The following is a 14,452-nucleotide window of genomic DNA, read 5'->3' as shown; positions in this document are numbered from 1 at the left end:
AATATGGAACGGCTGCAGGGTGGGATCAAAACGTGCTGGGTGGAGAGCAAAATTCTAACAATTGAGCGGCGACAGAGTGATGGATTGGGTGATATTAGAACTGGCGCGAGGTACCATTGAAGAGATCCCACAAGCCATTTCAATAAAGGTTAATAGTATACTTTATCAGTCCCTCAAAGATTTATTATAAGATCTAGAGAGATGTTATAATCCAAAATATCATATGGGACATGTGTCACTTGATCCAATAATTAAGGAAACAAAACTAACAAGAAAATATTCTCTTAACCTTCTATAAAAGGGGACCAATGATGGGAAGCAAAGGCATGAAGAATATTGATGAAATCTCTCCTCTCTTCCTTTGGTACTCTCTAGTAGAGTAATGACTTAGGTCTTTAGACTAAGTCTTCTTCTATCTTTCTAATAGTTCATTAAGTTGTCAATTTACATTCTATTCAATCAATTTCTCTTGTATTGTGTTTTTAGTGAATTCAATACAAGTTATTTCATCCAATTATTTTGTATCTACATTCATCCATTCCAAAGGGCCAAACCCTTACAAGAGATAACACCTTACAATTACTTCACTATTGATATCATTCCCAACGTATGTTCAAGCAAATAAATTTAATTCATTGTTATGTTTAAGCGATGGAAACTTGCTTGTGCAACATTATTTGATGTTTCTTCCTTTGCAAAATGGATAGTAAAATTGAGGAAGTATACATTAACATGTGAGAGTGATATATATATAAGGATGCATCACTTATAAGAATAGAAACCTCAATGTTATGTAATGTTGCACTTTGAAAGAAAAGTAAACAGTTCACGCCAACCATAACATGAAGAGCCTTCTATCAAATATAGATAATTTTGAGCAATATGAAAAATGATAGAGAAAATCACTCCATGATAGAGAATAGCTTCATATTGATGTACCAGGCCACACCATTACGGATGTGAAATCCATTTTTCACGGCGGTAATTGGTAGCGGCCTGATAGCAGGTTGTCCAATGGATCTTAAAGAGGCTCTGATACCATGATAATTGTAAATACTGCATTGAATAAGAAAAGAAAAGGTGAGAAAGATTTTCTCATTTCTGTAAAACTGATGATACATTAAATCAGTAGCTATATACAAGCTATTTATAACAAGGAGAAAGTGTAAGAGCAACTAATTATGAGGTGATATGTAAGGTTATAGTATATCATTAGCTATCCTAGTTATCAGGTAATATATAAGGTTACAATGTAACAATAGCTATCAATTATTATAGGTAATAACGAACCCTCTTTGGGTTTTTGCCAGAATTCTCAACGCCTCCTTCATCTCCTTAACTGCTTTAAAAACCTCTGTGTTTTACTGCCTCTGTTTCTTCGATTTGGTTCTTCTTGTTTTTATGGATCCGGGTTTTAGAAGCTTCATTATCAAGTTATTGAGGTGGAAGTAAGATTGATAAGCTGAGCAAAAATGTTGTTGAGAAGCATAACTCAAGGAGATGAGGGATGGGATTGGTAATACGTCGAGGAGAGGTGTGGATAGTAGGTATTCACAGCGACAGACAAAGTCGTATATTGTTGCTGATATCACTCTAACATCACTTGAACCAATTTAGCAGGGACAATGGGTGAATATACAATCTGAATTGCTACTTGATATAATTCGAAGGGTAGAAGAGACTGAGACTTCTTGGCCTTCTTGTGCTCCTGTGTGTGAATCATGGAGGGCCGTTACACAAGAGATTGTTCAGACTCCCGAAGAGTGTGGAAGGTTGACGTTTCCTATTTCGTTAAATCAGCTGGGTCCTTGTGATTCTCCGATACAATGCTTCATCAGGAGGGATAGAGAAACTTCTGCGTATCTATTGTATTATGGACTGGTGCCATTGGAAAATGAGACTGACAAGATGTTATTAGCTGCCAAAAAGATAAGGAAGACAGCCGGCACAGACTTAATCAATCTATGGTTGCAGTCGATTTTTCTCGTTCCAGCAATGCGTATGTTGGAAAACTCAGGTCTAACATTTTGGGAACCAAGTTCACTATATACGACATTGACAGGCAACCTCCACACGGATCTGGAATTCAACCAAATAGCCGGTCCAGTAGGAGATTTCTTTCTAGGCAGGTGTCTCCAAGAGTTCAAGCATATAACTATATTGTTAGCACCATTCCTATGAGCTGAATTGCTCATATATATCATTAGCCATGTAGAGGAAGGAAATTAGTAAACCCATCAATAAGATCATCATGGCCTTCAAAATGAGTATTATGCAATGGATAAAAAAGGCATATTTGTAATTGTTGTTTAGAGTTGACACCATTATTTTCACATAATACACATTGCTCTCTAACTTTTCAATCACTTCATGGCTTTCTCTTCTCTTTAGAAGGTAGATCTAGAGGAGCAAGTATGTATACACGAGGAGTACATTGTAAATCCTAATCTTTGGTTGATAATATAAAGCATCTCTACCAGGGAAATCATTTGAACTACTTGGTTTGTGCTTGTGGTTTTAATCTTGAAATGGATCCAGAGGGGAAATTATTGATGAATAGATATGAGTTTAGAAAACCATTAGGCCAAGGAAACTTTGCAAAAGTTTACAAAGCAAGGGACTTGAGAACTGGAGACCCATCAATGAGATCATCATGGCCTTCAAAAAGTAAACCAACCTGAAGAATTTAAATCATAATTAGAGCTGCAATTGTGATAGTTGTAATTGTTACCATATGACAAAAACAATGGAACACGTACCTCACAAATGACATCATCAAGACTCTTTTCTCTTTCTCTGTACATAACATGTATGTTGTTTTATAGCCCTGCAACTAAATTTAACCTTAGTGAATTTTCAATCTTATAAAAAAAATATTGATGTACCAATGGGAACTTTGTATCTCATAAATATTGGTTAATACTTTTATAATTTAAATATTGTGTATCTAAAAAAAGTATAAAGTATTATCGGTTAGTCACTAAACCATGTCAAGGGGAAGAAGCAATATATTCAAATTAAAATAAATAATACATAATATTTATATATCGAAATAAAAATTATCAGCTCAAAATTCAATATAGCAAAAAATATGAAGGTGAATATATACAAAATCACACAGCTATTACCTTTTTAAAAAGTTGTCATCTTGATGCTAAAGATATATCCATATTTAATCAAAGAAATCACACTCGTTGGAAATTATGTTGGTACCTATAAAAAAGAACAATAGATCTAAGCATATCATCATAGAAGGAGTAGAAATATAAGATAACATTGATGATTTTCATTCAATCACACCTTTTAATGATACTCCATTGATAAGTTTTGTTTTGACACTTATAAATCTGTCAAGGAGACAACAACAAAAAATTGAATTAGGAGAAAATAATTAAATAAACAATTAGATGACCTCGATGACATGAAAAGATGAACGACGAAAGATTAACCTCATATGTATTGCTGGTCTGGTTAGAATGATGTCGTACGAAATCATCGTGTACTAATTGCATACCAGCATAACCTAAGCAGTGGCGCCGTTCCTCTCGACTTCTGTCAAAATGGTGAGCTCAACCATATTTATAAGAGGCTAACTTGGTTAAATTTCTGTTCTGGACCGGTAAGAGACGTAGGCCCAATAACAAATCAAGCTCAAATGCCACATTTGGTAGTTTACTCGCAACACACCACTTCCTCGCGAGGGGGGTGCACAGAACAACCGAGACCAGCTCAAACAACCTGTAACGTTTCTTTACCCACGTTCCTGCGAATATCTCTCTGGCGGTTACACTTCCCACGATTTCGTAACCACCGGGCACACATGTGCTATATATTACAACGGCTCTGCATTCACTCACCTCTATATAACGGGGGTTCCTCGAAGTCCCCATGGTAGAATCTCTCTCACTTCTAAACCCCCAATTCTGACCTCCACTGACTTGAGTGTCGGAGTGTTTGCAGGTACACACACACCCCCGCCATTCCAGTACTGTTGCATTTCCACCACCTTCAACCATTGCATTAAAGAAGCACCGGCCGTCACCTTCTAATCAGGTACAATCAATTTCGATTAAGATTTTTATATTAAATAAATCTTTAATGAATTTAAGAACAAATTTAGTGATGACAAATATATATTTATAATTAGTCTCTTTAGAAAAAGAAAAATAAAATATTATTTTAAAAACATAAATAAAATACTGTACAATTTTTTTTTCTTTAATCATATATGTGTATTCATACATACATACAAAACGGAAAAAAAATATACTTGTGTGAGAGAGACTTTTCTAACCACTAGATTAAAATTAATGGTTAAGATTACAAGGTCGGGTTAAAATGCTTACGTACATAAGATTCAACTCTATTTTGGATGAATGATTTTTACAAAAACTAATCCAACCATATTTAGTAATCAATTTTTTTATATCAAAATTATAAATTGTTATTATTTATTAATATTATATGGACATGACAAAATAATAAATTTGATGCAATATATGTGTGTAGATATATATAGGGAAATGCTACAATAGACCAGTATATTTTTATGAAGATGTGTTTTACATAAGATTCAACTCTATTTTGGATGAATGATTTTTACAAAAACTAATCCAACCATATTTAGTAATCAATTTTTTTATATCAAAATTATAAATTGTTATTATTTATTAATATTATATGGACATGACAAAATAATAAATTTGATGCAATATATGTGTGTAGATATATATAGGGAAATGCTACAATAGACCAGTATATTTTTATGAAGATGTGTTTTAGCATTGTGCACCATTTTGTTTTGGACAATAATACTCCATTTTTTCTTTTTAAAAATAAGACATGATAAAGGTAATTATGTAATTTAAAAAAAATATCAATGCTAATTTTTTATCCCAACCTTTTCCGTTGTGCTTTACGTCATCACCAAGAGATGAGGCCGAAGTTGCAGGTGCAGGAATTGCAAGGCAGCTTAGCATGATGAAAGCTTGTAGAACTCTTCGGCTCAAGTCAACCAGTTCATTCATGGGATGCGATTCTGCAGTAGTCGATTTTGATGCTGTTTCGAATTTTAATAGCACATGTAGTGGTGTCGCTAGGTAGGAGTGGGCATGGTTCGGTTCGGGATGAAAATTGAACTGAACCAAATTGAATTATTTGCTAAATTCGAAAAAAATGAACCGAACTGTTTTGAACTGAACCGAATTGTTTCGAACCGAACCGAAATGTTATTATTGGTATCATTAAAAAAATATAAAATCCAAAAAAAATCAAATTTTAGAACTTTTAAAACCGAACTATTCTGAGCCAAACCAAACTGTTTTGGACCAAATTGTTTCGAACCAAACTTAACTGAACCGAACAAAACTGTTTCAGTTCAGTTCAAGAATTGTTAGTAATGGTTCAGTTTTTTTGGTTAGGATCAGTTTTTTTCCCACCCCTATCGCTAGGGATGGGTAAAAATAACAAAGAACCTAATTGAACTGTCGAACCAAACCGACGTAATTAATTGAACCATTTCACTAATTCTCAAACCAAACCATTATATTGATAACAATTTACTAACCAAACCAAACTGTTAATAAACTCAATTATCCAAACCGAACCATTATACATATCTCTTGTAATTTTCATAACACAATGCCTCCTATTTCTCTCTAATGTTCAGAGAACCGAATGAAAATTCACACAACTTTTGATTCTGGTAGTCATTGTACGTACAAACCAAATGAAGCTAAGACCAATTATTATGGTGATTTTTTTGGCTTCAAACAATCACCACTTTTGATAAGGATAAGTAACACCAGAATCAACACAAATATCATAGTCATTGTACATACACTTTTGATTCTGGTTCACCTCTTATCACAACAACAAGCTCTTGAAACGTGAGGAAGCTCCAGATTTATCTATAATCATTTTAATAGATTCAAACAATCACTATGAACCGTTTTATGAACTTGAACCGTATTAACCATTCTAATGAAAAGAAAGGACTCTGCAATTACATTAAAAAAAGGGACAAAAAAACACAATTAAATTCACAAAAGACTAAAAAAAACTCAAAATATTGATTTTTGTTCAGTTCGTAAGTTACGAAACGGTTAACCAAACCATAACTCTGGTTCAGTTCGATTCGTTCCAAATCTTAAACATATTCAGTTCAATTTTCTTCAAAAACGAACCATGCCCACCTCTAGGTGTCGCCATAGACACTAACCACTACAATGCATTGGCCAGATTTGGTACAGAGGAAGGAAGTTGCAGGGGCTTGTGGCTTTAATGGCTCAACAAATTTATACAAAGACCCTTTTTAATACTTGGTTTTGTTTCTTCTTATTTTGTTTTATATAAGTGCAAGGAGTTGTTTTTTAGCTCCAAAAACTTTAGATTTTTTCGATTTGAATCAAAGAACGAGAACATGAGAAAGAACAAATTAGTTGCAGCAAGCAAGGTATGGAAACTTGGGAAGGGGAAGTGAACCGACAAGGGCGAAGAGAGAAGGAATAAAAATTAAGAAATTGAAAAATGGATAGGAACTTGTACATTACAATTAAGCCCATTCATTCAATTGCGTTTGAAAAGGAGAGATTGGATAATTTTGTCCAAAATAAAAGTGCACAATGCTACCTTCCTAAAAATAGGCGGCTGTATTGAAGCATTCCCCATATGTATATGACATATCATATTTAGAGTAACAGGTTAGAATGCCAAAATGAATTGTGTATCATGTATAATGAATTAAAAGAAACAATTGAGTGTAACAAAAAGAGTATGAATACGTTAGTGGAAATTCAAAGTTGTTTGTATATTACTATTTAGAGTAAAAGGTAGAATGCCAATAAAATTATTTGCAACTCTTAATCCGGTAATTAATCACCGGAAGCTAATCCTAAACTTCAGGGAAGATATACAAAACACATCAGTTGGTACTAACATCAACTCCCCTTTGCTTCAAATATTCCTTGGCCTCAACAATATCCTGTAAAGAAACAACAAAATGAGCAACAATTTTTGGCATTGTACGAAAAACAACCAACTAATTATTTTACTGCTTAAGGAGCATTTAAGAGGACAGGTTGACATTTATAAGATAATTGAAGCACTATTTGAACCAAGTAAAGATTTGGGGCTTGATATTGAATACGTTACAGTCTACAAATCAGTACAGAAGCCTTATTTAATCGAACTGAGAAGGATGGTCCATTACACCAGACAGTTTTGCAGACAAGGCGAAAAGGATGTGAATCCAAAGTTTTTGTATCCAAAACTTCTTACACATTTCATTTGCAAGAGTACTCAGAAACTTAGTCTGGAGTCTGCAACAATATTTTATGATAAAAATGTTCAATGAGGGAAGGGAGGAAGGATGTTGATGATAATGGTGGTAAATGATAGTCAAACTATGATAATCAATATGGGATACCCAATGGAGTGAATGCCACAACTGGAGTCTGATTTCTTATTTTTGTAGAAATTTTTTATTTAATTGAAAAAAGTAGAGAATATTTTGATAGAAATAACGAGGCCTTAATGAACCCAGTCCAGTGGTGGACATCAAGGAGTTGCCTGCTACCGAGGATTACCCTGTTTATGCAACATGATTTGAAAACTGGTGTTTATTTTCCCCACAATAACATTTTATGTCCCTAATTTCAATCTTAGTAATAGCTAATTTCTAAACTGGATGAACCTCAAAAATAGCTAATTTTTATAGTGTGGGAAATAAACACAAACACTGTTCCAGTCCTGAAATTATTTCAAACAATTGTAGAAAAGTAAACTCCGCGTGCACTTATCTACGAACATATATATTCCATACGAACTATAAAAGCACAACACTTAATTAAGTGTATAACAATGCAATTACTAATGCTCATAGGTGGAACATACCTTTTGCAACAACAGGGCTTCTTGAGGACAAGTAGGAAAATTCATCAGACCAACACCAACCATCAATAGACCGTAACATCCTAAAGACACGGCAAAATAGATTGGTAGCTGCATAAAGAACAGAAGTATGGTTGTCAGCATTATGATGTTTATAACTCTTATCAAAATATAAAAAAGCATAAAAAGGTTCGGTTAAGCTGGAAAAGATCGAAGACTTTGCTTGTAAGGCTTGGGTTTGAATCCATCTTCCAGCAATCTCTTCGGTAGTCTATCTACATGCACATTATAAGTCCTCAATGGGGTGTATTTCCTGTCATAGCTTTGGAACCAGATAAGCTTTCTCACCCCAAAACATCATTGTACCATAGACCACAAAAAAAAAAAAAAAAAAAAAAAAAAAAATTTAAAAGTAAAACATGTGATGGAAATAAACCTACCAACCAAGTATGACTTTGAGGAATGATAGAAGTTTGTAGAAGGCCAACCCATAAAGCAGTGATGGCAATTACCAGTGACAATATCTTTACAATATGCTTCATTTATCAATCTGAAATTAGATGAATAATATAAGCATTTGTATGTAAATGTGTTGTGTATTTTCGAAAAGAGGTTATACTTGTATATGCTTTATCACAAAAGTTAAGTATGTGGGTGCGTATTCATGGTAAAATAGAGGGAGTGCAGAGACGACAGAAGAGACAATAAACGAAGCATACAAAGACATAAAACAGCACACTCAAAAGTTGAAGCTACATTTGTTGCAATTATTATAAGAAAGCAAAACCGTGAGCTAAACGTCTAAAACAATTATTGATACCTTAAGAAGCTGAACTAAAAATTGTCAGAACTCTATTAACAACAACATAAACTATTATAAAACAGATTTTTTACTTCTATTCCTTATTAAATAAGATAGCAGAAAACATTCATTCATACCCATCATCATAACACTATAAAGCAGACACATAATTCAGGTTCCATATTCATGTCAGACACATGCTCAACAGGCCATCACAAAACACTAATGACAATCATTTGAATGTATCAATTTCATTAAATGGCTAGCAATCAACATAGACACAACATGGACACAATCATTTCACACTTAATTTTAATTAAAAAGGAAAAAGAAATTATGGCAAGGATGCCTTAGTCAACACATACGAAGTTGATTTCCGGTAACTTTTACTGCATTTTATCTCAAATTCAAACAAAATAATATAAACCATGAAGCTTATACGTGGATATTATGAATTGTGAAAGTTTTTCCATGAATTTTTAATTTCACCACACAAACAAAACGTGCTGTGTTTTGTCCTACAATATCTGAAATGTAGTGTTTGGATCCCTGGTCGTGCTTCACAATGGAAGCAACAAATTTTTTATGCAAAATCAGGGTATATGTGTACAGCAAGTGATTACTCACAATTTTATTCAGATTACTTTTAAAAGTTCACCCGCAAACCAGAGTTATGCAAATAAATACTAGAACAAGAGGAACAATCATGGCAGTGTTTTAGAACGGGTTAACAACTGGCACATCATAGAAGCTCCAATCAATAATAAGGATGTAAACTTTCTAAATAAATAACAGTCAATTAAAACTTCACTTGAGAAGAAAGCAGTAACAGTAATACATTGACAAGTGAGTAAACTATTTACAACTTCCATCAGGAGGGATCACCATGAAATTCATTTCACAGTTCAATATAACTAAAAGCCCTTGCGGAGTTTCCCAACATCACTTGGACGTTTAAGGAACAAACCCAATAAGCTAAAAGCCGTTGTTGCCAGAACTAGGCAGCTATGAACACAAATTATGACACAAATTAGTAAATATCAAAGGCTTAAAGAAAAGAGCATTCCATCAATTCAGAATCATAACCCCTAAATGAATAAAACAAACATCACGACACAATCTCAATAATAAGAACAATCATTTATGACCACCTAATTTCAGCAAATGATTATTGCTACTACTGCCATCAATAAGTCAGACATCATGAAAATGTTGCAGTCAAATATAAGTAAAAGTAACGGCTCAACCATCCCACATCCATAGGCAGATGTGTCTGAAAATCCTAACCAAATAGATCCAAATTACTAATTTAATTTATAAAATGTTTAAACTTATTATTTAAAATAGTGTTGGATGAAGACCCATTTACTTAAAAGGTAAACTATGTCTATCTCTTAAATAGAAAAATAAATAGCTTAATCAGGAAAAAACATTGTTTGTGATCATAGATTTCTAGATTCCAGTTAAACATTGTTGTCATACATACATTAGACATTTACAGAATGCTCATACATATGTAATGAAGCAAAGCCTAAAAGTAATGGTGATATAATGAAACTAAACTATTTTTCTTACAAAATACTCAAGTAAAAGACTCTTGTTGCCACTGCCACCAGATGGACTTTACAAGCAAATTGTATGTTAGATTAAATTCATATTTATCAAATAACCTAATAAGAAGTATAAGACTCGCTACACATATTGAAGATTTTACATCTTAATCTGCTCTGAATTTCTCTAACCAAGAAAAAAAAAACTTGTGAAACAATTGTATTGCTGGACCTAAAAGAAATGGGCTTTCTGAAATTCAGCAGGAAGATAGATATGAGCCCTATGAAGCACAGACACAGACAAGGACATCAGACACGACACGGACACAAACAAGGACATCAGACACGACACAGACTCCGACACACGGACACAGTTAATAATTTGAGAAAATGACATAATTTAATGTAATCATAAGTGCCGTGTCAGTATGAGACACCAACGCATGTCCGACACCGGGATACATGTAATCCGAGGAGTGTCCGTGCTGAATACTAAAAAAGAAAACAAATAAAGATATAAATAAAATACAAACACATTGAATTAGATCATGGAATTCAATTCATGACACACATCTATAACATAGCAATTGAATTAAAAATTATTGTAATCATATTGCCTTAAAAGTTAAAATTGGTTAACAACCGGTACATCATGGCAGCCCCAACCTATACCCATGCCAATGCAACTAAAATGATAAGGATATACCATTTCTATATATTTTATCAATTGAAACTTTTTTTTGAGAGGATCAATTGAAACTTCACTCCAGAAGATACCATTCATACATTGAGTAAACTATTTGTCACTTCCATCAGGTGGGATCAACATGAAATTCATATCAAAGATCAACAGAACTCATAGCCCTTGCGCAATTTCCCAACATCACTTGAAAGTTTCAGGAAAAACCCTATCATCTAAAATCTATGAAGCACGGATACCGGACACGACACTGACATGCCGATACAGATAATAATTTGAGAAAATGACAAATTTATGTGTAATCATAAGTGTCGTGTCGTGTCGGTGTCGGACACACGTCAAAACACCTAATCCGAGAAGTGTCCGTGCTTCATAGACTAAAACCCATGTTTGCAGGAATATGGGCCAGTTTGGATAAACAGCTTATTTGCAGCTTATAACACAAGCACTTATCATGATAAACACTGGTGTATAAGCCATTTCTATAACAAAAATAAAATCAAATTAATTGCTTTTTGTATAAGTTTGCTTTTGGATCACTTAACACACGGATTCATAATTTTAACAAGGTCATCAAATAATTAGCTACTTCCATCCCCAATTGCATAAAATGAAAAGCGAGAAAACAGATCAAAATTTTGTTTTGATAAATCTTAAGAACAAATTAGAAAAATTTGTAAATGTAAATGGAAAGAAGATTACACGCTTATTGATGAAGAAGGATGTCGAAACAGCTTAGACTCCGGCGGCGGTTACGGTGGACTTAGACTAACGGAGGCATGAGATGGCGGCGACGGTGAGGCGCGGTGGTTGAGATGAGAGCGCGGTGTGATTTAAAAATAAGCGATTTTTAAATTTTTTTTTTTTAAGGAAAGAATAAGCGATGAAAATGAGATTATTTAACAAAAAAATATTTTTTTTTAAAAAAAATAATCAACTTTTCAAAGTATCCCATGCGTTAATACAGTTTTTAAAAAAAATTAAAATCTAAACAAAATTTAAAAGCAACTGTACATGTTGTACCAAAAAAATAGCAACTGTACATGAGAAAATAAATGTTAAAAAATTAAACTAGTTTTGTAGCCAAAAAAACCTTTTTTTTATGAACAAACTAAATTATTTTTTTATAAATGTGATTTTTACTATAATAAACAAACGCAAAGCATAATAATATATGTAAGATCAGGGTTTCGAATCTAAGCCACCACAAAAAAAAAAAAACACAAAATAGATTCTGTTTTTTTAAAAAATGCTAAAAAATAATGTCTAAATTATCCAACGTCAAAATCACTTTATTTTAATCTATAAGAAAAGAACTCAATTACAAATAAACATGAATATCTTGTCAAAAAAAATAAACATGAATATAGAAAAGGAATGATTTAATTCAAACTAAATAATAATGATTATATTTTACCAGAAATAAACGTGAATGATGAAAAAAAGGGAGTACATTCTTGAGATAAATTAGGACCGTTCAATTTCAGTTCATTTACTATAATTTTTTTGATGTTGTTGTACTAACCATTCGATTTTTAGAGAAGAATTTCTGATTTTTAGAGAAGAATTTCTGATAATTCACATCAAAAATTGTCTTACAAAATTTTGAAGTTAGATTTTTTGAACGGTTTGTCTTTTGGTATGACTCGTTATTAAAACAATCATTTGAGTTCAATTTAGATTTTGGTTTTATTAACTGGTTTTATTAAAACAATCACACCATGTGGGTTAACTCCGGCAATATTATTGATTTTTTGAAATATAAAATTCACATTAAAAAGATGGACAACTTGATAATAAGATATTTAATTTATACACCGACTAAGTAAAGAGATTTTACATTATCAATCAATTACAATGGTCAAATCATCATAAATGATTCACTTTAGCATAAATGTCTAATTGGTTTAAATGCACTTTTAATGCACGTATTTTAATTTTATCGGAATTTCAAACCCCCTAGTTTCAAAATCACTATTTAACTTTATCGGAATTTTAAACCTCCTAGTTTCAAAATCACTATTTAACTCCCCTTAATTTTTTCAATCCCCACCAATTTCAGTGATTTGTCATTGTCATTATTGATGTGGCAGTGACGTGGTGGTACGTGTTGGTTAATTAAGTTTTCATGTCACTGAAGGAAATAATTAATTACATACAAAATGCAAAAACTAATTCATTAATAATCCCGGACTTTTATTTTCATCACTTTTCTTTACCACTCTTTCCATTTCTTCCACCAAAAAAAGGTTTAATCAAACTCTCATTTCCTCCAAAGAAAGAGTAAGGAAGGGAACGACATCCAACTTCGATCTCTCCTAAGGAATCAACATAATTTGGTTTTTAAAATACTTCACCACCACCCTTCTCACGTCCAAAGGTGATTTCACCCAACCATCATTCACCTTCAAGCTCTAATACAATCAAAACTCGGCCTCTTTTTAACGCACTGATGAAAGTATTTTGAATTAGCATCGCCTTCTTGAAGCCACTTTATTGTAGCTCTTTGATGAATTACTCTTCTTAATTTCACCTCCTCCTTGTTCAACAAACCCCTCTCCCCTTTTCATCCATCCTTGATATCTCCTCCTACCACTCTCTCCTCCATACTCATGTATTCCGTCTTATTCCACTCCTTCAATCTCGTCTTTAGCGCCTTACTTCTTTTCTTTCAACACTATTCGCATCCATCCTGTAATATTTTGACTCTCACATAACTCTTCCACCGCCTTGAGCTTCCGATTTTCTAACCAATGATTATTAAATCTGAACGGTTTCGGCCCCCAATCCCACCCTCTTACTTTTACCACTAAAGAACAATGATCAGACACATCATGTCTGCAATTTGAGATAATTAATAATCTCTATTGACCCCCTCTTTTTCCTCCTACACACCGCATTAAAGTCTCATAATATACACCAAATGTCATCCCCTATAGTTCTTTTCACCTCCACTAACCTTTCCCACAACCTTCTATTCGCCAAAGAGTCACCTTTTGTGTAAACATTTATAATAACCCATCTATGGTTAAGGACTCCCCAGCCCAAACATACTCCCACAAATCCTTCATCCATAAAAAAAATTGAGTGTATTTGTGATTGTCGAGAAACCACACGGTCTTTATACTAGGAATGGAAATAACCTTTTGATTCAACAAAAAATAACTCATGTCGAGGCTCTGAAAGGTACAATATTGGAAATTCCAACCTTGAATGGAAGGAGTACTCTTAGCACGTTGCTAAGTAGAAGGGCGCTTAACCAAGGTACAATGTTGGGAATTCCAATCTTGGCTAGAACAAAGTCCCTCGCGAAGGAATGCCCTTAACCAAGGTACCAGGGAAGAAGGGCACTTTAAAATTTCAATTACTAACATCAAGTATCCCGAAAAGGTTAAGTCCTCAACAAAAATATCGTTAGAGGAGCGTATTACATTGAATCTAAGAGTGTGAAAAAATTTGGTTAACTAAACCATATCAATAAACTGAATCACAAAAAACTGAAACATATTA

General features: G+C 33.3%; 1 protein-coding gene and 1 pseudogene across 1 annotated transcript; one reads left to right on the top strand and one right to left on the bottom strand.

Moving 5' to 3' along the window:
• The first annotated feature begins 1,495 nt into the window (after nucleotides 1-1,495).
• Nucleotides 1,496-2,240, top strand: LOC146937069 (tubby-like F-box protein 2 pseudogene; annotated as a pseudogene).
• Nucleotides 2,241-6,754: 4,514 nt separating this feature from the next.
• Nucleotides 6,755-11,839, bottom strand: LOC146937068 (dolichol-phosphate mannose synthase subunit 3-like). Its single transcript, XM_085751552.1, has 4 exons — nucleotides 11,645-11,839; nucleotides 8,331-8,440; nucleotides 7,894-8,001; nucleotides 6,755-6,982 (listed from the first exon to the last, which is right to left on the bottom strand). Exons 2-4 carry the CDS (start codon nucleotides 8,430-8,432, stop codon nucleotides 6,923-6,925), a joined length of 270 nt encoding a protein of 89 aa, XP_085607678.1. The 5' UTR covers nucleotides 8,433-8,440; nucleotides 11,645-11,839; the 3' UTR covers nucleotides 6,755-6,922.
• Nucleotides 11,840-14,452: the final 2,613 nt, after the last annotated feature.

This window comes from Medicago sativa, chromosome 3 (genome assembly GCF_051527215.1).
Source record: "Medicago sativa cultivar Bolivia chromosome 3, Bolivia_mono, whole genome shotgun sequence".
In the NCBI taxonomy this organism is placed as follows: Eukaryota; Viridiplantae; Streptophyta; class Magnoliopsida; order Fabales; family Fabaceae; genus Medicago; species Medicago sativa.
Note: the sequence above shows the minus strand (reverse complement) of the source record. Positions and strands in the feature narration are given on the sequence as shown.